The sequence below is a fragment of the Capra hircus genome, chromosome 21 (assembly GCF_001704415.2).
Source record: "Capra hircus breed San Clemente chromosome 21, ASM170441v1, whole genome shotgun sequence".
Lineage (NCBI taxonomy): Eukaryota > Metazoa > Chordata > Mammalia > Artiodactyla > Bovidae > Capra > Capra hircus.
In genome coordinates, this window is record NC_030828.1 from 29,777,905 (window position 1) to 29,804,121 (window position 26,217).

A 26,217-nucleotide genomic window follows, 5' to 3' on the forward strand; every position below is an offset into this window, starting at 1 on the left:
CCCCAAATCACTGCAGATGGTGACTACGGCCATGAAATTTAAAGTTGTTTGCTCCTTGGAAGAAAAGTTATGACCAATGTAGATAGCATATTAAAAAACAGAGACATTACTTTGCCCACAAAGGCTCGCCTAGTCAAAGCTATGGTTTTTCCAATAGTCATGTATGGATGTGAGAGTTGGACTATAAAGAAAGCTGAATGCTGAAGAATTTATGCTTTTGAACGGTGGTATTGGAGAAAACTCCTAAGAGTCCCTTGGACAGCAAGGACATCCAACCAGTCCATCCTAAAGGAGATCAGTCCTGGGTGTTCTTTGGAAGGACTGATGCTGAAGCTGAAACTCCAATGCTTTGACCACCTGATGCAAAGAACTGACTCATTTGAAAAGACCCTGATGCTGGGAAAGATTGAAGGCAGAAGGAGAAGGGGACGACAGAGGATGAGATGGCTGGATGTCATCACCAACTCAGTGGACATGAGTTTGAGTAAACTCCAGGAGCTGGTGATGGACAGGGAAGTCTGTTGTGATGCAGTCCATGGGGTCTCAAAGAGTCAGACACGACTGAGCAACTGAACTGAACTGATGCACTATGAACATTCTTGTACGTGTTTTCAATAAACACAGGAATATATTTTTGAGGATACATACCTAGGAGTGGTATTGTTATGGAATCCAAGCTCGTTCTGCTCACAGCACAACAGACTAATAAACTGAGAGTTGAGTTGTTTTGCCAGGAATAAGGACTTTATTTGGAAAGCCAGCAAACTGAGAAGGTGGTGAACTTGTGTCCCAAAGAACCATCTTGCCTGAGTTAGAATTCAAGTTCCTTTTACACTAAAAAGGGGAGCGAGTAAAGTCAAACACTTCCTGGTTCCCATCAGCTTCTGGAGGGGATATGTTAATTTCTTCCTCTCTGCAGTCATTCACAGGTGGGCCAGGTCTAAATATTTCCTGTTAGCTAAATAAAGGTATTTTAGCTTAATGCTCATTACCTGGGAGGCATGGTTTCTGGAGATGGGCCATTATGTGTAACGTAAGTTTATAGGTAACATCCCTTTAGTGATTGACTTAAAATACAGAGGCTCTTCCCTGTTACAGTATTGCTGGGTTATAGGATTTGCATATGTTCTGCTTTATAATAGTCTTCCAGATACTTTTCCAAAATGGATGTACCAATTCACTCTTCCAGTGTTGAGAGTTCTGGATGTTCTGTATTTTTGTCTTTCCATTTTACTCACTGTGTTGGATGTATGTCCCATAGTGGCTTTAATTTTTATTTTCTGATGGTTAATGAAGTTGAATATCTTTTCATGTTACTGTCCGTTGATTATCCTCTTTCATTGGATGCCTTTTCAGGGTTTTTGCCCTTTTTTAACCTTCATCTTCTTGTTTGATTTGTGGAAATTCTTTATACAGTATGAATATAAAAGCCCTTTATCAGATGTGTGTTACAAATACCTTCACCCACTCTGTGGGCTGTCCTTTTACTGACTGATACACTTCAATGAACAGATGATCTAATGCTAAAGTAGTTCAATTTACCTTTTTTTCCTCTTTTCTCAGAACTTCTATTTTGGTTTAAGAAATCATTGCCTACCCCAGGTTTCTGAAGATAAAAACTCTTTCTTTCACAAATCTACAACCCACCTAAAAAATGACTTTTACGTGCGGTGTGACATGTAGTGAAAGTCCATTTTCCCATGTGTTTACATACCTACCTTGGTACCGTCACTGAAACCATTTTTCTCTGCTGTACTGCAGGGTAACATTTGAGATAAAGCAGGTGATTGTGTATGTGAGAGTCTGATTTGGACTCTGTTTTGTTTCTTTAGTGCATCTGTCCTTAACACAAGATGACCGTAGTTTTATACATCATATCATGCAGTATAAGTCCTGAACTTCGTTTTTCTTCTTATCATTTGTCTTTGCTATTCTCAGCCTTTACATTTCTACATAAATTAATGTGTATATATGCTATATAGAATAATTATATATTTAATATGGAATCTATATGTTAATTAATCTATAGATCAAGTGAGAGAAAATTTGTATCTTCACAATATTAAGTTGCCTAATCAATGAACGTGATATGTTCCTTAACTCTTTCATAAATATTTTTTAATTTTCAAAGTAAGGGTCTTGAACATTATTCATTAGATTATGCATTTTATTATTTTGTTATATTGTAAAGAAATGCTCTTAAAATGCCAGCATCAGCTGAGATATAGAAATACAGTTTATTGTTATTTATTAATCTTGTATTCTAGAACCTTTCTAAATTTATTTATAAACTCTAGTAGCTTGTAGAATTTTGTTGGACTTTCTAGGTCCATGATCTATAAAAAACAAAAATGATAGTTTTATTTTTTCCTTTCCAATTGAGTGGGGGTAGGTTCTTTTTGTCTTGCTACATTGTGTAGATCTTCCAGGAAATTTTTGAATTGGAGAGTTAATAGCAGATACCCTCGGCTAATTTCCAGTCTCAGAGGGAAAGTACTATTTCACCAGTAAATATGATATTAGGTGTAGCATTTTTATAGATACTATAATACATATGAGATTAAGGTAGTTACCTTCCATTCCCAGTTTGCTAAGCTTTTATCTTTCATAAATGATGTTGAAAGTTATCAAATGCTTTTTCTCTATCCTTTAAAGTGATCGTATGATTTTCCTCTTTTTTTTTTCTGTACGTTGGTGGGTTATATTGATTGATTTTCAAATGGTTACTCACTCGTACATTCCTGGAGTAAACCTCAAACCTCATTTAGTTATGGTATCATTGCTTTTGTGTATCACTAAATTTGATTTGCTAGTGTTTTGATGAGGATTTTGACATCTGTGTTCATGAGAAATAGTAATCTTTTGTTTCCCGTAATGTTCACATTAGCTTTTAATATGAAGGTTAGTTTAGCCTCAAAAAAAAAGAGTTGTAAAGTCTGTCCTCTGTTTCTATTCTGTGGAGGAATGTCTACAAGATTGATGTTATAACTTTTTTAAATGATTGGAAAAATTCACTCTGAAACCACATGATCATGTGGCTGTGTTTTGTGTGTGTTTTAAAATTACAGACTCGATTTCTTTTAAGAGATTTTGAGCTTCTTATGTCATTTTGAAATGGTTTTGAAGAATTTGTCTATTTTATCTAAATTCTCAGATGTTTATGTTAGCTCATATTATTTTTTTAATGTCAGTAGGATCTGTGATGATGGCCCGTTTTTTTTCTTTTTTAGAAAATATTTGTTTATTTGACTGCACCATTTCTCAGTTGTGGTGCCCAGCACCTTCAATCTGCATTGCGGCATGCGAGATCTTTTAGTTGTGGCTTGTGAACTCTTAGCCATGGCACGTGGGATCTAGTTCCCGGACCAGGGCTGAACCCAGCCCCCCTACACTGGGAGCACAAGTCTTAGCCACTGGGCCATCAGGGAAGTCCTAATGGCCCCTTTTTCGTTTCCAGTGTTGTTACTTTGAAAAATTTCCTTTGGTTTTCATTAACAGTGTTGCTAGGGACATGTGAATCTTATTAATCTATTCCAGGAACCTATCTTGGTCTCCACTGGCTTTTCCTTGGTACATTTATTTCCTGTTTCATTAACCTCTGCTCTTTATTTTCATTCCTTCTGTCCTTTTCATTTGGGTTAGATGTGTTCTTTCTTCTGGCTTCATGAAATGGAAGTTTATATCACTGTATCTTCTTTGGCAGTATGCTATAATGTTGCAAATGCTATAAAGCCATAAATGTCTTTCTGTGCAGTGTTTTGGGCTTCCCTGGTAGCTCAGTTGGTAAAAAATCCACCTGCAATGCAGGAGACCTTGGTTCGATTTCTGGGTCAGGAAGATCGACTGGAGAAGGGATAGGCTACCCACTCCAGTATTCTTGGGCTTCCCTTTTGGCTTAGCTGATAAAGAATCCACCTGCAATGTGGGAGACCTGGGTTCACTCCCTTGGTTGGGAAGATTCCCTGGAGAAAGGAAAGGCAGTATTCTGGCCTGGAGAATTCCATGCACTGTGTAGTCCATGGGGTTGCAAAGAGCTGGACACGACTGAGCAACTGATGAGTGATCCTCATTGGGCCATTCTCACCTTGTTTTGTGCTGAGGCTGAGGTGACCACCCCAAAAAAGGAATATCGGGCCAGGATCGCCAGGCCTCCATGGGGGGTGGGGGTATCCAGTTTTGACTGGAGTCCAGTAGTGGGTTAATTGAAACTTTTCCAATGGGGTGAAAATGGCAGTCATGTCATGGGGGTGACAAGTCTGAAAGGGATACCTGTTGGGTGGATGCCTCCTCCCCCTGCCAGAGGTTCCAGTCAGCAAAAGCATTGATCACAGACTCTTGGAACTCAAAGGGACACTGGGATTGTAGGGCCCCAAAGTAGCAAATGTACTGGAGTTTGCCAGACCACTTCCAGCTTAGCCTGATGGGCTGACTCCACGTATGGGAAACTGGTTTGCAAGTTGGAGGTCATAAAGGACCAACTAGAATGCCCAGGTGAGGCATATCGTATCTCCAACTCAGAACCTAAAAGAGGAGCCCTCAGGTGAGGCATATTGCATCTCCAGCTGAGAACCCAAGTAGGAGCCCTCTTTCGGCAGTGGATTGTGATGGCTGGAGAGACTGCAGTTTTCCTTGACCACCAGAGAGATTGATCATTGCAAACCCCCAACAGCATCCCAAGAAATGACTTCAGGAGGATGCTCTTAAATTTTGTTGGGACTTTTCAGCCACCCAGTTGGCTGAGGTATGATATCACAGAGTCCAGGCCCCGAGGCTGAGCTTCTGATGTGCAAGTCAGCAGTCATCGTCTACAAGGTGAAAGCTTGGACCCCTTGAGTAGAGGCCTCCTGTGCAACCGTGACTCACTCACCAGGAATAAATGGCAGGAGCATTTTCCCTACTTGCCCTTCTCAACCTGCAGCTCTTCTGATCAGAATAATCCCCTTTGGCATTTATGGGATGGGGCATCCGTGCATGTGAACTTAATTCCTATTGTGCGTTCAAGTTCAGAAGCAGCAACAAGTCTGCACTGGATTGGACCCAGGGGCCCCGCACACAGAATTCCACAAGCTTCCTCCCCACTGTGAGCATACCCAACTCCTGTCAGTTGAGCTCAGAGGCCACGTCCCCTGTATCTGGGTAGGACGGTAACTTTGGCACCTTTCTCCAACAGAACCATAAAAGTGTGAGCACCTCTCCTCCATAAGGTGCCCCAGCTCACTTGGACAAGTGCATGTGACCTGTGGTCCCCGCTCTGGGGCAGAGAGACCAGGCCTCATCCCTATTACCTTTCATGAAAGCAGCTGATGTTGGGGAAGAAAGGCAGGGAGGGGCCAGCAGGTGCAGAGGGAGAGAGCCAGGTGCAGTTACTTTCATATCTGAGTTCTTTTGCAGTTAAGTCAAATGAATTTCCCATGATCTGGTCCACCAGAAACCCTATATCAATTTTGGGGGCTCCTTGGAATCAGACAGGAGGGGAGTGAGCATCAGCCCCATTCAGCCCTACTCTTAACTGCTTCACCTCTAAATAGCTGTTAATAGATAAGATAGTCGGGCCCTTACTCACTGGCCCTTTGCCCATCACCTAGGTAAGAGAGTTGCCCACAGAATCCTGGGACATCTTTTTCTACCTCCTGACCTAGCCTCCTGACCCCATGTCCTGTCTCCTTGAGAAAGCCCGGTCTCTGTTGGAATCCTGTTTCCACCTTTAAAAACTGTTCAGAACTGTGAAGATCCTACTCTGCAAGCTGGTTAGTCAGCCCAACATAGGTTCAGGAATGCTGGCAGAAGATACGAGATTTCTGGGTCAGAGACGGAAGACAGTACATCAGGCAGCATGACCTCCATGTTTATGTCGATTTCCCTTGCCCTCCAACCCCCATAAGTGATGCAGAAGCAGGGATGGGAGATACTGTGCACATAGTGGATTTGTGTCACTGTTCAGAACCCCAACCCCCAACATGGTCAAGTCAGTTGAAAATATGACTACTAAATATGTTACGGGCTTCCCTGGTGGCTCAGATGGTAAAGAATCTGCCTGCAGTGCGGGAGACCAGGGTTGTATCCCTGGGTCAGGAAGATTCCCCTGGAGAAGGGAATGGCTACCCACTCTTGTATTCTTGCCTGGATAACTTCATGGACAGAGGAGCCTAGTGGGTTACAGTTCATGTAGTTGCAAAGAGTCAGACACAGTTGATAAACTAACACACACACACAAATGTGTTATACACCTAAGATTTATCCTAAAATACATGTAAAGCAAAAATTGACAGACTCAAAAGAGAAACATCTAAAATCAAAATTGGAAATTTTACTAGAATTCTCTTGATAAATGATAGAATAAATATTCAAAAAAAAAGTAGGGATTAGATGAAGATAAATAAAGAACTTAACCCAATTTACATACATACCACATGGTTCCTACCAATTGCAGAATAAATACATATTCTTTTCAAGTAAGAAATTTTCCAAATTGACCACATGGTAGGCCATAAAGATTGTATCAATAAATTTCAAAGAATTTGAAATCATTCAGACATAATAAATATCTGACCTTACCATACAATGAAGTATCCCTCTTTATCTTATGCCTTAATAATGTTTACTTCATCCAGTATCAAAGTTTACCAGCTTTACTTTTGCTTGTTTTTTGAATGATATATCTTTTTCAGCCTACTTACTGTCAAATTTCTGTATCATCATATTTATAGTTTCTTTTATAAACATCCTTTAGTTGGTTTTGAAAGCAGGCTGATAGTGTATTTTTTTATAGTGTCTTTTAATTGAAATCGGGCTTCCCTGGTGGCCCAGTGATAAAGAATCCACCTGCCAATGCAGGAGACACAGGTTCGATCCCTGGGTCGGGAAGGTCCCCTGGAGAAGGCAATGGCAACCCAGTCCCGTATTCTTGCCTGGGAAATCCCTTGGAGAGAGGAGCTACAGTCCATAGAGTCTCAGAAAGTCAAACATAACTTAGGGACTAAACAGCAGCAACAACAACAAATTAAATTGGAATACTTAGTCCAATCACTTTTAATATAAATGCTCTTCTGGTTTAAATCTGTTATCTTGGTGTTTGTTTTTTATTGTCATATTTCTTTTCTCTCGTACTATTTTGAATTATTTAAGGATATTTACATTTTGTTTTCCCCTCTAATATCTTGTTAGTTATACATTTCTTATCATTCTTTTTGTGGTTACCCTGTAGTTCAGAACATGCATTTTTGAGCTATTCAAATTTATCTTAAGTTAGCACTTCTACCTCTTTCTGCTGTCATGTGTTTTTAGTTCTACATATAATTTAACCCCGAAAAAAAACCATTACTAGTATTGCTTTGAACAGCCAATATTTACCAATATATGCAGTGCCCCCTTTTATTTTTAAGGATACCCTCCTTCCATCAAAGTCATTTTCCTTCTCTCTGGAGATCTGTCTTTAGTATTCCTTACTGTAGATCTGATGGTGATAAATTGTTTCTTTCTGTTTATCTGAGGTATAGAATTCTAAGTTGTTAATAACTGCCTTTCTTCAAAACACCTTGCATAGATTATGAAATGGCATTTAATCTATGCATCAGTTTAGAGAGAATTCACATCTTTACTGTGTTGCGAGTCTTCCAATTTGTGAATATAGTATGTATCTCCAATTGTTTGGGCTTCCCTGGTGGCTCAGAGGTTAAAGCGTCTGCCTGCAATGTGGGATACCTGGGTTTGATCCCTGGGTCGGGAAGATCCCCTGGAGAAGGAAATGACAACCCACTCCAGTATCCTTGCCTGGAGAATCCCATGGACGGAGGAGCCTGGTGGGCTACAGTCCACGGGATCACAAAGAATCAGACACGACTGAGAGACTTCACTTTCACTTTTCTTTCCAATTATTTAGATCTTTCTTGATTTCTTTTATCAGCATTTTCTAGTTTTTAGCATACAACTACTGAAGATATATGTTTCCTCGCTTCTTGAATTCATACATTTATAGATTTTGTTTGTTTGTTTTTTGCTTGTTTGTCTTACAAAATTGGGGGAGTTTTCAGTAATTATTTCTTTGGATACTTTTTTCAGCTTTACCCTATTTCTTCTTTCCTATGGGACTCTGATCACATGATCTTTTTTAGTTTATTTTCTATTATTCAGATTCTTTAATTTCTATGTTATACCTGGTCATTCACAGATTCTTTCTTCTCTTGATTCTGCTGTTAAACACATCCATTGAGGTTTTTTCACCAGCTGTTGCATTACTTTAGTTCAAAAACCCTCATTTGGTTTTTCTTTGTATCTTCTTTTTTATTGTTGTTGAACCTTTTTTTTTTTGACTGACATTTTTCTATTTTTTTCCATTTGTTTCCAGCCTGTTTATAAATGTTTGTTGAAGCATTTTCATGATGCCTGCTTTAAAATCTTTCAGATAATTCTAACATCTGTATCATCTGTGTTGGTGTTGGTTAGTTGTCTTTCCCCTTTCCATTTGAGGTCTTCCTGATTCTTGGTGCAAATAGCTTTCAATTAAAAATTTTATATTTGGGATATTAAGTTATAAGACTCTGAATCTTATTTAAATCTTATGTTTTAGCAGACTTTCTCTGATACCATTCCATTAGGTGCAATGCACCACTGATTGATAATCACCAGATAGTGGACATACAGGTTTTTTATTTAATTGGGGTATGATTGCTTTACAATCTTGTGTTGGTTTCTGCTATACAGCAATACAAATCAGCCATATATATATATATATGTCCCTTCCCTCTGAAGCTTAGCACCCACACCCTCATCTTACGCCTCTACGTTGTCACAGAACATCAGGCTGGGCTCCCTATGTTATGTAGTCGCCTCCCACTAGCTATCTATTTTACACATGGTAGTGTTCATCAGTCCCATTTTTCTAGAGTTCATATATGTGCATTAATATGCAATATTTGTGTTGCATGTACAGGTTTTCCAAGCTGCCTCTGCTGACACCAAATGTGGGGTGAACTTCTTGGTACTGCTGGATGGTGGTGGGGGACCTTATCACCATCTGACGGGGGTGAAAGTCCAGGCTCCCCATGTGTTCTCAGTTGCGGTGGGGGTGGTGGGGGTGGACTCCTCATTAGCATCCAGCAGGGTTGAAGTCCTGACTCCACACCACCTGGCAGTGGGGGAGGGGTGGAGAGTGACTCATTGCAGCCTGGCAAGGATGAGGTCGCTGCTCCCCACTCTGCCGGTTGAATGGTAGGAGGGCTACAGTTTGTTCTGCAGATACAGCCGGAATAGAGTGGCTTTTTCTAAGCTGTGGTTGTCTGGCTCAACTGACCCTCTCCTGCTATTCTGTCTAGAGAACGCATGATTTGATTTCCATTATTTCCAGACTGTCACCTTCTCTAGCATCTAATCTGGGGTTTGTGAGCCAAAGAGGAAGCCAGGGCACTTACCACCAGGTTGAGCTCAGGTCTCGAGTTTCTTAACCAGTCTGCCTTCTCTCCAGCTTTCAGTCTGCCCATGCTGCTTTATACATACTGTCCAGGGGTTTTAGTTGTACTTAGAAACAGTAGGGGGAGAAGATGTCTACTCTGTTTTCCTGGAAGCAAAAGTCTCCAGATGTGTTAATGAAATTTAATATGACTCTACCAAAATACCTACAATGGTTTTTATGTATAAAATTAAATGTAATCAGAGAGAAAAAGAGAAATATCACATGATATCACTGATATGTGGAATCGAAAAAAAATGATTGTGAGTGAGTGAAGTCGCTCAGTCGTATCTGACTCTGCGACCCCGTGGACTGTAGCCTACCAGGCTCCTCCATCCATGGGATTTTCCAGGCAAGAATACTAGAGTGAGTTGCCATTTCCTTCTCAAAAAAAAAAACATACAAAGAACTTATTTACACAACAGAAATAGGCCTACAGACACAGAAAAAACAAATTTATAGTTACCAAAGGGGAAAGAGGGGGATAAATTAGGAGTTTGGGAATAACAAATACACATTACTATGTGTGAAATAGATAAACAATAAAGACCCACTATATAACACAGGAAAATATATTCAATATCTTGTAACCTATAATGGAAAATAATCTGAAAAACAATAGGTATATGTATGTATGTATAACTGAACCACCTTGCTGTATACTGGGAGCATTGTGCATCAACTATACATCAATTTAAAAAACTAAATTTAAACCATACTCTCAAAGATACATATGCATCAACAAAGAATGACTTTTTAAATAACTTCTGGGAAGAGAAATTGTGTTCAAGGAAATTACACAGAAATTTTATATTTTGTGTAAAATATGTTCCCAGATTCAAGGAGAGAAGGCTTTAATCCTGAGTTTCTTGCTAACTGATGGAAGGATTTGGCTATTTTTTACCTTAAAAGAAAAAATACCTATATTTTGTCTGAGCATAAGTAGCCATCATGCTGGTGACTCAGTGGTAAAGAATCCACCTGCCTGTGCAGGAGCTGCAGTAGACTCGGGTTCGATCCCTGAGTCAGGAAGGTCATCTGAAGGAGGAAATGGCAACCCACTCCAGTATTCTCCCCTGGAAAATCCCATGGACAGAGAAGCCAACAGGCTACAGTCTGTGGGGCTGCAAAATTGAACACGACTGAGCACCTGAGCACACACAGCCATAGCCCTGCGCCTTACCACTGAAGTTCTCTAGAACCCTCTAGAAAATCACCCACTGATATTAAAGCTTACTTAGCAAACATCCGTGTTTGTCCTGGGATTCTAAACATGAGCTTCTGTTCCAGGTCGCCTGAACTGGTGGTCCACCGTGTGCACGAGCTGTAAACGGCTTCTTCCTTTGGCCACGACAGGGGACGGGAACTGCCTGTTACATGCTGCCTCACTGGGTAAGCCCTGCAGTGTAGACAGAGGATGGCAGTGCCCAGGCCTTCTCTGTTCATCATTAGAGAACAATCTTACACTAAGTAGAGCCATGTGCATCACTGTCAACTGAAAAGATCCCCAAGGGATGGAGCCAACAACCCCCACCCTTCTTGTCAAGCAGCTGGCAGGCTTGGTGGAGGCATAGAGCGCACAAGAGAAAAGATCTGTCCTGATAGAGGAGGCCTGAGCAGACATGCATGGATGGGCAGTAGACATCGGGGTCTAGAGCAATCAAAGAGGACTTCCTGGAGGAGCTGAGATTTTCCTGAGGCTTGAAGAACTTGAAAGAATATAAATAGGACCTTCCAGGCAGGGAGAACACACAGATAAAGTGGAAAGTCGGGAATTAACAGCGTGTTTGGGATCAGGGCTGAGCCCTGTTGAGCTTGGGCAGAAAGTCTGGGGGGCAGTGCATGAGGCTGGGTAGATCTGGAGCCACCACACTGACTGAGGCTGATGGACTTAGCCTGACAAAAAGAGAGACAAGGGTGAGTAACACAGGGATCAGCACAGTCAGAATATGCTGCAGCGAGGTCAGCAAACTCTTCCAGCAGAGATGTGAGCTTCCTGGTTGCAAAAAACGACACCAGCAAATGCACGGGTGTGGGTGGCAATGTTTGGGTGGCAGAAGGTCACAGCACACTTTCTGGAAGGTCATGTAGCCCCTCTGGACTACATGCGGGACTGGGTTTGTGCCAAGAACATCAGAGCTGGTGGTGCCTTATTACTCCTGCAGTCTGAGGACCCTCTCCAGGGATGGGCCCCTCCAACAAGAATATGGTCCTTGTTTGTCAAACTCACCTCCCCAGGTAAACATGACCTTAACTCAGTGTGTGACCCGGAGCAAGGATGCCCCAGACCTCACTTCAGACCTGTAGTAAGAGGTCTGTTCTGTAAGAAGTGGGCTGAGCTGAGCCCAAAAAGTTTTCAGAGAAATGCAGGGCGTCTGGGACGGGCCCCGAGATACCCAGAGGAGGATGGAGCCCAAGTGCAAAGGAAACATTCCATGTTCCTTAGGCTTGACAAAGGGTGATAGGGAAAACAAGAGCACCCACCCACCTGCCCCATTTCTGTCTCAGTATTAACTCATTCCTGTCTGTTGACTCCCATTCAGCATAGTGAAATAACAGTCAGCAATTCCACTGCCCAGCGATGTCTGCCTTTAATATTCTGGTATATTGTCTTCCACACTTTTGTTTATACTTCCAGTGAAATTAGGATCTCACGGTGTTCACAGTTTGGAATCCAATATTTTCCCCTTAAAATTGTAAATTGAATTTTTCACGCTATTCTTCAAAAACATGTTTCCAAGTTGTGTCTTATTCCATCATAAAATATTCAGTATCCCTCTCTTATAGAACTTATTTCACCTTATTCTGTATCAAACCTAGAGAAAAATTACAAAAGAAGACACCTCTCCTCTTTGCAAAGTCTCAGGCACAGGGATGCCTTTGTCCTTCTAGCGCTCAGTGTACACAGCCACTGCCCCCGTCATGACCGCGGTGGGCAAGGCCACAAGCCGGATGGTCACACGCCGCCGTGGTCCTGACTGATGGCAGGTATTTCTCACAGTTCTGCCTGGGAGGAGAAAGCCTCCTGCAGGTGGCCCTTGCTCTAGCTGTGAGAGAGGCTGGGCCGAGACTGAACCTGGGACTCACGGCCAGTTGATTCTTTTCTCCCAGTCCTTTGTTTCCCCTTGGTACTCAAATTGCTAAACTATGTACAAGCAAGTCTGCTCAAAGTGGCCATTTGGCACTCACCAGCAGTGCTTACTGGCCCTGCTGACCAGCCCTGGCAGTGGCCTAGGGTGTGGGGCACACATAGAAATGACAGTAATCTGGGGTCAGGTTTATGGGCAAACGTGTGTGGGACAAGGAGATTCTGCACAAGAGACCCAGACAAGGAGCCGTGACAAGTAGACGGGACCCAGGACTTGCCCTGCCTGGGAGGAGGCTGCAGGCAGGTCGGAGGGGTGAGAAAGCTCAGCTGGGCCTGTTCATAAAAGAAGCATTGATGGCCATCTTCCTCCGTCTGTAGAAAAAGACTGCAGAAAAAAGACGACCGGAAAGCCCACAGCAGCCCCCTGTTGTCACGTCTTTGCGCAAAATGATGCACGGCCAGACTGAGCCTTTGACCATCAGTCAGTGTGGGTCACTGCTCTCTGAAAGCTCTCCAGAGGGTCCCAGCTCACTTCAAAGCCCACCTTTCCACTCTCCACCTCGCCCCTTCCATCCCAACTGCAGGCACCTTCCCCTCCCTAGTACGCCACATGGGCCTCCACAGGGTTGGCCCTGACCTTTTCCTCCACCTGGGATGGTAACTCAGCCCTGTCCCTAACCACTCATGTCTCTGCCCCAGTGTCTCCACTCACACTGTGACCAAACCACCCCAGCATTCTGTCCTGTTAGCCTGCTTCATCTCCCCTTACATTGCCACTGCTTGCAACATAGTGTGTGACATGGTCATTTGATGGCTGCCTCCCCTCCCTTCCCCTCAGTGTGGACTCCGTGAGATTTTAGGAATTTAGTCTGTCCTAGTTGCTGCTGTGGGTATTCCCATCACTGGGAATGGTGCCTCACCCTTACCGTGAAATCAGTATGGAATTAACTGGAATTAATAGTATTCAGTTAAACAGATGAACAAATGAGTGAATAAATTTCCCTAGCCTCTCCCTGTAGCCAGAGCTGCATCTCTCATGGCACTTCTTCCACTGATTGGGTTTCTTGACCACTTCTGAGCTTCCCCAAGGATGTACTCAGAGATGCTGGGTTGTTCTTATGACCCCTGGCCCAGGTGGGGCACTTCCCTCAGAAGCAGGTGCTCTCCCGGGGCCCAGATGTGTGCAGAGATGCCTCGGGGCTACAGATATTAGATGCAGCAGACCCTCGATGAAACTGGGGTCTGACTGCCGTCCTGGCTTGGGGCCCTGCATGAGGACACATCATCCACTGTCCCCACAGGCACTCTCCCACTCCAACACAAGGTCAGACCACAAATATTACATCCCTCAGAACAAACCTTGAGAGGCTGAGGGCAGCCTGCGAAGGGCCCCCGAGACTCAGCGAAATGGCTGTTGCTTTAAGAAGGGGCTGTGCTCCTTCATTCCGTGCCTGCATCTGCAGGAAACTTCAGGAGGGAGGGTAGAGGGGAGCTGCTTGCTAATCGTGAGAACTGAGTATCTCGCTGCTGCATTGTCTGCTCACACAGCTGTGGGGCCCAGGGCTGGTAGGTGGTGGTGGTCTCAGCTCCTCCTGTTTTGCCCCTTCCTCACATATTTTCTTGTGGCTCAGATGATAAAGAACCTACCTGCAGTGCAGGGGATCTGAGTTTGATCCTGGGGTCAGGAAGATCCCCTGGAGAAGGGAATGGCTATGCACTCCAGTTTTCTTACCTGGAGAATTCCATGAACAGAGGAGCCTGGGGGGTTACAGTCCATGGCGTCGCAAAGAGTCAGACACGACTGAGCAGCTAACACGTTCACTTTGCTTTCACATCTTTCCTCTCTTCTCTGCTCCTCACGGGCCTCCTGGCTGCAGGAATGTGGGGGTTTCACGACCGGGACCTGGTTTTGCGGAAAGCTCTCTACACCATGATGAGGACAGGGGCCGAGCGGGAGGCCCTGAAGCGAAGGTGGAGGTGGCAGCAGACACAGCAGAACAAGGAGGTGGGTACCTGTCAGCATGGCAGAGCCGGGACCATGCCAGGGCACAGCCGAGGCCAAGATGGGGTCCTATTTGGGGCCCCAATATCAAGTCTGTCTTATGATCTGAGGCAGCAATGGCTCCATCCCCTACTAAAGAGGAACCCGTTCCAGCAGTCAGCCGCTGCCCACAGTGACCAGACATCCACTCCCCTCACCTGTCCTAGTGTGATTATGAAAAGCACCTACCCTCACTCACAAGGCTGTCCCAACCTGAATGGTGAGTTAGAGTCACCAGTGAGGTCACTGCTGCTGCAGCCTCTGATTGGCCCTGGCATGGCCCCAGGGTGTGTGCTCAGTCCAAAGAGAATGTTTATCCCAGAACCTTAGTGAGCACCGGCCCTTTGCTGGCATGGAAGCCCTTAAAGATGGGTCTGCCCGGGTCCCTGCACACAGGTCAGTGGTCAGCACCCAGCCCAGTATGTGTGCAGGTTGCGTTTGGTCACTCTAGCCCCTGAGAGTGACCACTGTTGCTGAGTGCACTTCTGACAGCATAGAGGTTGGAGATTGGGGGTTCTGAACAAATTCTGTCCAGAGCAAATGCTGATGGTCCTTGGCCAGTAACAGGTGCTCACCCCAGGCTGACCAAGCCGGGAAGTCGGGCTCTCAGCCAGACTGATGTGGGTGCAGGGGTGAAGAGGTGGACGCCACCTCCTAACCCCACCCCGCTTTGTGCCAGTCAGGGCTGGTGTACACGGAGGAGGAGTGGGAGCGGGAATGGACGGAGCTGCTGAAGCTGGCCTCCAGCGAGCCACGCACACACTTCAGCAAGAATGGCGGCTCGGGCGGGGGGTAAGTGCTGCCCCAGCCCTCCCCTGACGGCATGGGAAGTGATGGGGGTGATGTGGGACCCCCAAGCTGGGGACGACACAAGGAGAACTCCTGCTTTCAGATCTTAGATTCTACCAAGGATGCAGGGCAGGTAGGGGGGATGACAGGACCCTGCCGGATGTTTGGAAGAAAGTGTACACAGTCACCGTGTGCATCTCATGAGCTCAAGCATGGCCCCTGCACTGCAGAGAGGGACTCACTGTCCAGCCAGCCTGGGGAGGGCCCAAGCTGCCCATGCACTCACCAGGCTCTGAAGCTTCAGGCTGCTGCTGGAATCCTAATCCCTGGGCCACCAGGCAACGGTGGTGGTCTTTTTAAGTAACCTCCATGAAACTTGGGCCAGCAGGGTTCCGGAGCAGGTAAGCCTCATGCTGGAGCTTGGCCCCTGGTGAGTGACACGTCCAGCACCACTCCTGCCCAGACCCTGGCCCTCCGGCCCCAGGACAGATGGGAACAGACCCTGCACTGCTGCTCCGAGCATGGACACTGGCCCGGCAGTTTTTCCCAGAAAGAACCAGGTTAAACATCTGAAGAGGTCGGAAGGGAGCAAGGGTCAGACTCAAGGATGCACTTGACCAACCTCCTGCCTTCTTCCCGCAAGACTCGCAGTAGCCAATCCCAAGGCTCACTGGCGGAGCACCAGCAGGAGACCCTGGAGGCAGGGAAGCGTGTCCACGACTCGCTTAGAGAGAAGGGTGGAGACCAGGTTGGGATCCAGTCAGGGTGAACCACCAGCCAGAGAGCCATCATGGATAGGCTGTTTAGAACTGGTGACCACAGGGAGGACGCTCTTCAAGACCCCAGGAAGGCAAGACCAGCGTGAGCTCTCCGCCGAGCTCAGATGCGTGAGAAAGCCCGAATGGCAACTGTACCAGTAGTTGCAGATGCAGTGAGAACTGTGAGAGCCGAGGCCAGGCAGAGGCGGGGGCTTCCGGGCAGGCGCACTCAGAGCTACAGGACCCAATCTTTCCCATGCTCCTACTCGCAAATCACAACATGCCTGTTTCTTGTGGCTAAAGCAAGAGAAATCAGACATTCTGTGCTACTTACTGCACCTCCAGAGACTTGTAAAGTGCTACCTCCAAAAGGGCTGCTGCTGGAGTTTGCAGTCCCCTCCAGCAAAGGTGAACTCAGCTTGCCCATCACCAGAGCTGCTAGTGGGGCCATGGGTAAGAGGGCTGGTCCCCAGAAGGAAAAGGAAGACATGGAAGAGAGAGGAAAATAACTCCACCCCAAGTCATGCGGGTCTGAATGGAAACGAGTGTCGGAGTGAAGTTGCCCATCACCACCTGACAGGTGCAGCCCCAATCCCCGCTACGGACACTCTGGGGGAAGAGGGTGTGTGTGCAATGGGAGGAATCCATTACTTGAAAAACAACTGGTAAAAGCTATAAAAGCAGTTAGTGACGACCTCTGGGTGCTTCATCTGGTTCAATGGCAACTGAGAACTAAGAAAGGGGTCTTCCTGGTGGATCCCAACCAGACGCCCAGACTCAGATGTCATGCATTAAGAGTCCCAGACTGGGGTGCATGATCTTGGGCATGTCTCCCAAGCTCCTGGAGCATCTTTGTTGTTCAGGTGTAAAATGCATTTGGTAGTAAGGCCGCTGCTGGGCTGGATCGGTTTTCCGTGGTGGTGGAGTAAACCACACCAAAACTGGGTGGCTTAACACAGAGACACTGGATTTGTTCCTGTTCTGCAGTTGGCGTTCTGCTCTGGAATTTTCTGGAGCCTCTCCTGGGGCTGCAGCATCTGGCAGTTAGTCTGGGTGCTACAGGACCATCCAGGATGGCCTGGTTGACAACTCTGGCTCTTGCTGAGCCTCCATCTAGATTTCATCTTTGAGAAGGCTCAGGACCCTTACAGTATGGATGAGGGCAATAAGACGGGGCAGCCTACATAGTGGAGGTTCAGCTCAAGCCTCTACTTGCATCACATTTACTAATGTCCCATGGAAACATTGGCCAAAGCAAGTCCCATGGCTGAGCCAGCCTCTGGGCAGATAGACTCCATCCTTAATAAAAGGAGGGTCAAAGTCCCATTCAGTTCAGTCGCTCAGTGGTGTCCGACTCTTTGTGACCCCATGAACTGCAGCACGCCAGGCCGCCCTGTCCATCACCAACTCCCAGAGTCCACCCAGACCCATGTCCATTGTGTCGGTGATGCCATCCAACCATCTCATCCTCTGCTATCCCCTTCTCCTTCTGCCGTCAATCTTTCTCAGCATCAGGGTCTTTTCAAATGAGTCAGCTCTTCACATCAGGTGGCCAAAGTATTGGAGTTTCAGTTTCAACATCAGTCCCTCCAAAGAACATCCAGGACTGATCTCCTTTAGGATGGACTGGTTGGATCTCCTTGCAGTCTAAGGGACTCTCAAGAGTCTTCTCCAACACCACCGTTCAAAAGTATCAATTCTTTGGCGCTCAGCTTTCTTTATAGTCCAACTCTCACATTGCAAAGGGACAAATACACAGTAAGAAGGCTCTGTGGCCATCAAAGCAGTTGGCCACATTCTCTGATTCTTTTGGCACGGGGCAGTGAAATCATGGGTTTGAAAGTGGAAAGAAGCTGTTATGGGGCTGGAAACATAACGTTTATTAAGACATTGTCACATTCAGCCTGTGAGTTGGCATGCCTGCTGCCTCTATGGTATGTTGTAAAGGCCTATCCCAAATACCTGAAATGTATGGTTTCCCTGACTTTCCATGGTTCATCTCCCTGTCCATAGTTTAGTGGTTATGACACTCACGCTGGCTCATCTGAGTGTCTGATATTTCACCTTTAGAAATTCATTCCTGTGAGTCTTGAAAACGTTGGAGCCCTAGGGGCTCTCAGGAGTTTCTGACTGTAGAATAAATCCCTTCCATGAGTTTATATGTCCCATGAGTTTATATATACTCTGCACCTTGACCTCCAGAGCCTAGACCTGTAGGAAGGGAACATAAAAATAGCTTATGGTGCTGGGCAATGAGGATTGAAGAAAGAAAGCCATGAACCTCTGCTGGGCACCTACCTGCCTTACATACTACCTAAGTGCCACTGCCTTACACACTTTATCTGCACTTTATAAATTAGGCATCACCCTCCTTTATATGTTGGAAAACTAATGTTCTGAGAGATTAATTGACTTACCTCTGGTTTGTAACTGGTGGAGCTAGGATGCAGACCAAGACCTGTCTGAGTCCAGCACCCTGCAGTTTATCAGAGAATACACTATGACAAGTTTTATAGCTTCTTAAGAAAGAGTACACTGCAGATAGAATATTTTGAGTCCTTGCATATCTGAATTTCTCTTTTTTCTGTCTCACCCTTGATGGATAGTTTGGGTATAAATTCTCTTTAAATTCATAATATGAATGATGTCGTGAAAGGTGTTAAATCAGAAAGCTATCAACTTCCTGGCACGCAGTCAAAGTTTGCTAATTTGAAGTGAAACAATTATATGAAATCCAAAGACTAAATATGTTCAACCAACTTCTTACTCCACCTTTACACACTGAAAAAGATCTATTCATTAACTCAACATGTATTAATTGCCTGAGGCATGCTGTGCATTTTCAAACACACTATCTCATTCTGTCATCACTGTAACGCTGTGAGATAAAGGTTATAATTCTTATTTAAAGTATGAGGAAATTTGGAGTCAGGATAAAAATTACTTGCCCAGGGTAATCTGCTGAGTGGAAGAGCTGTAGTTCAAATTCAGGTGTCCTGCCTCCCAGGTCTCCTGGTCCCTGATTCTCCTCCTACCCCTTAGCTCAGAAGCCTCTTTCTGCTCTTATAGAGAATTGGGTTCTTGCTCTTTTCTGTGGGTGATAAAATGAGGCCTCTTTGTTTTCTAGTCTAGTGCCAGGATGTGTTTCAAGGGAGTGTCATTTCAGATCTCAGCCTTCGTTAACAACAGACTAATAAACCTTTGCCATCAGGTATCTTTCTGTGTGAATGTACAGAAAGGTATTTTCCAACTCAGTCTCCCTGGGTCTCCCTTTTCCTCCTCTGCCAAATACTGAAAACCTTTGTAAGCATTAGTTCTATGATAAATTAATGAGAGGAATTACTTTAAATTTTTAAGCAATTTTCAACAACCACTATACTCTTTGGAGGCAGGGAATAAACCAGGACCCTCTCAGTTTGAAGAATACCATGTAAACCCCATTAGGGAAATGAAAATTAAAACCACTACACACCTATAAGAAAGTCAGAAAAAATTATACTGGCAATACCAGGTGCTGGTGAGAGTGCAAAGCAAATTTTTCATCACATTGTTGGTGATATAAAAATGACACAACCGCTCTGGAATACAGCTTGACAGATTCTTGTAAATTTAAAAACGCTTGCCATATGACCCAGCAGTCCTACTGCTAAGTATTTACCCTAGAGCACTGGTTCTCAGCCAGGAATGATTTTGCCCCCAGGGGACATTTGGCTAGATTTAGGGATATTTTGATTGTCACAACTGGAATGTAGTCTGAATACTGCTAGAATCTAATGGGTAGAAGGCATGGATGCTGCTAAGCCTTCTAAAGTGCACAGCACAGCCCCCCAAACAAAGAAACAGCTAGTCCGAAATTTCAGTAGTGTCAAGATTGAGAACATCTGCCCCCCAAAAATGAAAATCTGTGTTCACACAAAGTTCCATTCATAATTGCCCCAAACTGGAAACAACTCAAATGTCCTTTGATAAAAATTAAAAAAAAGTATATTATGAAATACAATTCAGGAATTAAAAACAAACTACTGATATATGTAACAACTTGCATGAAAGGATCAGGTCTCAAAAAGTTATGTAGTGTATGTATGGTTTCATTTATATGACATTATCCAGAAGGCAAAACTATAATGATGGAGAACAGATCAGGGTTTCATTTATTTAGAATGAATGTCTGACTTTCCAATATCATTTCTTGAAAAGACTATTCTTTCATCATTGAATTGCTTTTACGTTTTTCAAACACCTATAGGCAATATTTATGTGGGTTTGGGAGATTTTTGTTGGTGGGAGAGTCTGTATTATGTTCCATTGAAATATGCACCTGTCCTTTTGACAGTGTCACTTTTATAATAAGTCTTAAAATTAGGTAGCATCATTCCAACTTTATTCTCCTTTTTCAATATTTCTGGTCTTTTTTTTTTTTTTTTTTTTTTTTTGCTTTCCCATACAGATTTATAGAATCAGCTTGTCTATATCTGAAAAATATTCTGCCAGGATTTTTATTGGTATTACATGAAGTCTATACATGAATTGGAGGACTGAAATCTTTACAATGTTGAGTGTACTTACACATCTTTTTCCATGTATTAGGTAGACACAGTATGCGTCTTCATATATTTAAATCTTCTTTGATTTGTTTTATTACCATTTTATAATTCTCTGCATAAACGTTGTATACATGTTTCAGTTCAGTTCAGTCGGTCAGTTGTGTCCGACTCTTTGCGACCCCATGAATCGCAGCGCTCCAGGCCTCCCTGTCTATCACCAACTCCCGGAGTTCACTCAGACTCATGTCCATCGAGTCAGTGATACCATCCAGCCATCTCATCCTCTGTCATCCCCTTCTCCTGCCATCATCCCCTTCTCCTCCTGCCTCCAGTAAGTCAACTCTTCGCACCAGGTGGCTAAAGTATTGGAGTTTCAGCTTTATCATCAGTCCTTCCAATGAACACCCAGGACTGATCTCCTTCAGAATGGACTGGTTGGATCTCCTTGTAGTCCAAGGGACTCTCAAGAGTCTTCTCCAACACCACAGTTCAAAAGCATCAATTCTTTGGCACTCAGCTTTCTTCACAGTCCAACTCTCACATCCATACATGACCACTGGAAAAACCATAGCCTTGACTAGACAGATCTTCGTTGGCAAAGTAATGTCTCTGCTTTTGAATATGCTATCTAGATTGGTCATAACTTTCCTTCCAAGGAGTAAACGTCTTTTAATTTCATGGCTGCAATCGCCATCTGATATATACCTGAGTATTTCATTTGAAGCTATTGTAAATGATTGTGTGTGTGTGTGCACACGCACACACACACATGCACATGTGTATGTGTTTTCATTTGGGTCTGCAATTATTCATTGCTAGTTATTGCTAGTTACTGATGTTTGTGACTTTGTATTCTGTGATGTTACTAAACTCATATATCAGTGCTAAGAGGTTTTTAGATTCCTTGGGATTTTCTACACAGATAGTCATATAATCAGTGAGTTGGGGTAGGTTTATTTCTTCCTTTCTAATCTCTGTGCCTTTTATTTCTTTTTCTTATTGCACTAACTAGAATTTCTAGTATGATGTTGAGCATACATGATGAGAGAGGAAACTCTTCCCTGGTTATCACTCTTAGTCAGAAATCTTTCACCAGTAAGATATTTGTTATAGATTTTTAGTAGGTATTTTTATCAGATTGAGGAAGTTTCCTTGTATTTTTTGTTGTTGAGAATTTCTGTCATTAATGAATGTTGAATTTTATCAAATACATTTCTACATCAGTTAATATGATCATGTGGATTTTTTTCTTCTTTAGACATTAATATGGTAGGTTACATTGGATGATATTTTAATATTGAACCAGGGATTTCATTGCAGGGAATCATTGCATTCCAGGGTTTAATTCCACTTCCTCTTGGTGTATTAAAAGGTTTTCTTTTGTTATTTCAATTTGGCAATATTATGTTGAGAATTTTTGTACCCATTGCTGTGGCAGTTATTGAATATAGTTTCCTGTTTCTGTGCTGCTGTCTTTGTCTAGTTCAGGTCCCAGTGTAATGCTGGTCTCATAAACAAGTTGGAGACAATTGTGTCTCCTTTAGGGCTTCCCAGTGGCTCTAGCAGTAAAAGAATCCACCTGCTAGTGGAGGAGGCCTAAGAGACGCAGGTTCAGTCCCTGGGTTGGAAAGATCCCCAGGAGAAAGGAATGGCACCCCATTCCAGTATTCTTGTCTGGAAAGTTCTATGGGCAGAGGAACCTGGTGGGCTATAGTCCATGGGATTGCAAGGAGTCGGACATCACTGAGCATGCCTATGTGCATGTACACACACACACACACACACACACACAAACACACACACACACACACACACCCCTCTATTTTTTCCAGTAAATTGTATATAATTGGTGATATTTTTTCTTTAAATGTTTGGTAGATTCACAAAATCTGTAAATTCATCTGCAATCAGATGTTGCCTTTACAGAAGTGTATTAACTATAAATTCAGCGTCTTTAACAGTTATAGAAAATAGAAATAAGTAGTTTTGGGTAGCTTGTTATTTTGAGAAATTGTTCCATTTCATCAAAGTTGTTGAATTTATGTGCATAATATTGTTTATAATTTTCCCTTTTGTAACTTAATACCTCAGGGCGACTTTAGTGATATGCCCTTTCTTTTCAGATTCAGCAGTTAGTGTCTTTTCTTCTTTCTGTCTCTCTCTCTTTTTTTTTTTTCTTTTTTTGATCTGCAATGTTAAAGTTCTGTCAATTTTATTGATCATTTAAAAGAACCAATTTTGGCTTAATTGCTAGTCCCTGTTGGTTTTTAGATTTAAATTTCATTGGTTTCTGTTCTTACCTTTAGAGTTTCTGCTCATTCTGTTTGCTTTAGGTATATTGCACTGATTTTTCTACTTTATTCAGATGAAAGCTTAGATTATTGATATGAGTTTTTTTTGTAATATATGTATTTGGGGACTATAAATTTCCCTCTTAAGAACTGCTTAGCTGTGTATAACAAATGTTGATAGGTTGCATTTTTATTTTCATTGTTTAAAATATTTTCTAATTTCCCTTGAGATTTTCTCTTTGACTACTGAATTATCTAAAAGTCTGTTATGTAACGTGGCTTTGCTGTCTTTCTTTACTGATTATAGTTTAATTGCATTATGATCTGAGAACGTAATTGGTATGATTTAAGTTATTTTAAATGCCTTCAGTTTTGTGAAGGAGTGAGCGTATTGTCTGTCTTTGTGAATATTCCCTGTGCATTTTAAAAAGATGTGTATTCTGTACTTGTTGGATAAAGTGTTCTGCTAATGTCCGTTAGATCCAGTCGATTGATGGTTTTGTTCAGATTTTCTATACCCTTGCTGATTTTCTGTCTACTTGTTCTTTCAGCTACTGCGAGAGAAGTTTAGAGCCCTGCAATTATACTTATGGCTGTTTCTATTTCTTCTAAGTATTTTGAAGTCTTATTGTTAAATCCACATTCATTTAGGACTATTCCACCTTCTTTCTGAATTTATCCTTTGATCATTGTATAATATCTCTTTTTATCTGAGGCAGTTTTCTTTGGTCTGAAGTCTACTTTGCCTGATATTGATAAAGCTTCTTGAAATTGATCTTGATTAAATTTTTTATGATCTGTAATTTTCCATCCTTTTATCTTTAACCTACCTGTATCATTATATTTACAGTGAGTTTCTTTAACACAGCAAATAGGTATTATTGACTGTAACAATTTCTGTCTATTAACTGCTACATTTATATAATCTGTATTTAATGTAATTATTGATCTGTTTGAGTTTTGGTCTCCTGTTTTATTGTTTGTTTGCTTTTTCCCATTATGTTTTTTGTTCCTCTGTTCCCCTTTCCTTGTTTCAGTTATTTGAATTTTTAAGATTCTATTTTAATTTAATTTTTATGATTTCAACATCTTTCATAGAGTTTTTAAGTGGTGGCTCAAGTAATTACAATATACATATTTTAAGCAATCCCTTTTGGAATTCAAGTGCAATTCAAAATCCTTGCTACCAAATAGCTCCCTTATTCTCTCCTTTATGGTATAGTTTTCTTATGTATTTCATCTACATACTTTAAATACCCCATCAGCCAATATAATATTTTTAATGCGGATCTTCAAATCTATATTAAAGAACTCAAGAGGAAAAGGATACTCTATTATATGTATACAAATCATGACTATTTCTGTTGTGCTTCCTTCATTTCTGATGTTCCAACATTTTTCTGGTATCATTTTCTTTCAATCCAAACATTTTCTTTTAATTTTTAGGGAGACTTTCTGGTTGTGAATTCCATTACTTATTCTTCATCTGAGAATATGTTTATTTCACCTTTATACCTGAAGGATATTTTTAACGGATAGAGAATTCTATCAGTTGTTTATCATCCTTTTCTTGCAGCACTTTAAAAATCTTGTTTCCCCTTCTTCTCCAGTAGTTCCTGATGAGAAATCTATAGTCACTTGATTTACTATTCCCCTGTTCAGCATATCACTTTTCATCTGGCTACTTTCAGCAATTTTCCTCTGTCCTTAGGTTTCAACAATTTGATTTTGTTGTGTCTGGCCAGGGGTTTCTTTTGGTTTATCCTCATTAGTCTGAGCTTCTTAAATCTATAGGTCTGAAGTTTTGCCCAGTTTAGGAAGCTTTCAGTCATTATTTCTTCAGGTTTTTTTTTTTTTTTTCTTTTTCAGGGCTCTGTACTCTTTCTCCTTCTGGAACTCTGATAACATGAGTATTACACTTTTGATACTGTCTGAATTCACTGAAATTCTCCTTTTGTCAGTCTTGTCTTCTCCTTCTTCTTCAGATTGGGCCATCTGTTGATCTGTCTTCAAATTTTGCTAACTCTTATTCTCTCTCATCCCCAATCCACTATTGAGTCCACTCAGTGAATTTTTTCTTCTAATTACTGTATATTTAATTTCTAACATTTCCATCACTGATTGGAGCATTTTCACAATAACTTCTTTAAAATGTTTGTCAGATAATTCTGACATCTACCAACTCAGAGTTGGTAGTGTTTTGACCGTTCTCTTCCTGGGAAAATGGGGAATTTTTGTGGTTCTTCACATGTCAAGGACATTTGGATTGCATCCTGGACGTTTTGGATATTACAAGACTCTGAGTCTTGTTAATAATCTATGAAAAATCTTGACTTTTCATGTTAAGCAGGTAGGTTCACGCTGTAAATTTCAACCTGCCTTCTCTGGGCTGCGGTTTTCAAAGCCTTTGCTGTCCTATTTGCCTAAGCCACACATTCCACAATCTGTAACCTGAGCAGGAGTCTATTCAGTAATTCCTCAGAGCCTTTGGTGTACTGATTAGGGCAGATCAGATCGATACTCGCCCAGCCCGGAGTTGAAGAGGAGTCCAGGAGTTCATAAACAACCTTATGGGATTGTTCCTGAAGTCCTTCCTGTTTTATAATCTTCTGGGCACGTTCTTGTTCCCTGGGACTCCCTTTTCTGTCTTCCAGCCATAATGTGCTGCTATACACCTAGCTCTGTCCTGCGCCCCTGCTCACGAAGGGTTCATGTATGTTTTATGTTGTCTCTTCTTCACATTGCAACATCCTATTGGTGCAGCCAACCCAATCCTCCTTTTTGATTCTCTTCCAAACCGTAGCTCAGTGCTGGCCAGATGGAGCTGCGTGTACCAACAGAGCCAATCCAGGACCAGCAGGTGTGGTGCTGAGCACGTGTGCCTCCACACACACCCCAGGGGAGACATTCCTGCCTGGGGCCCATGACACCAGTGCCCAGACTTGACCTGTTAGGAGCCAGGGAGCAAAGGCCAGCCCTCTTGGGATGAGTGCTCACACCATTCTCCCACACAGCCTTTGACTGGGATCTGGAGCAGGGAAGGCTGGCCTTCTTAGGGGATCAAGATTCGCTGGAGATGGGGAAGGACAGCAGCATCTGACAGGAATTAGAGCTATGTCATCTACTGAGCACACACGTGTTACAATATGATCTGTATCGAGCAGGGCTATGAAGCTATCATTATCATCACCAAGGGCAGAAAACTGAGATTCAGGAAATTAAATCAGCTGTCAGCATCCCTCAGCCTGGAAGGGACAGAGC

At 42.9% G+C, this 26,217-nt stretch overlaps 1 protein-coding gene across 1 annotated transcript in view; it reads left to right on the forward strand.

Annotated features, from left to right (window-relative positions):
* OTUD7A (OTU deubiquitinase 7A) overlaps window positions 1-26,217 on the forward strand; it is a 383,124-nt gene that overhangs the window by 321,225 nt on the left and 35,682 nt on the right. Inside the window, exons 7-9 of the mRNA XM_018066577.1 lie at window positions 10,736-10,837; window positions 14,411-14,538; window positions 15,254-15,366. Of these exons, the coding sequence (XP_017922066.1) occupies window positions 10,736-10,837; window positions 14,411-14,538; window positions 15,254-15,366 (343 nt within the window). The remainder of the gene's footprint in view (window positions 1-10,735; window positions 10,838-14,410; window positions 14,539-15,253; window positions 15,367-26,217) is intronic.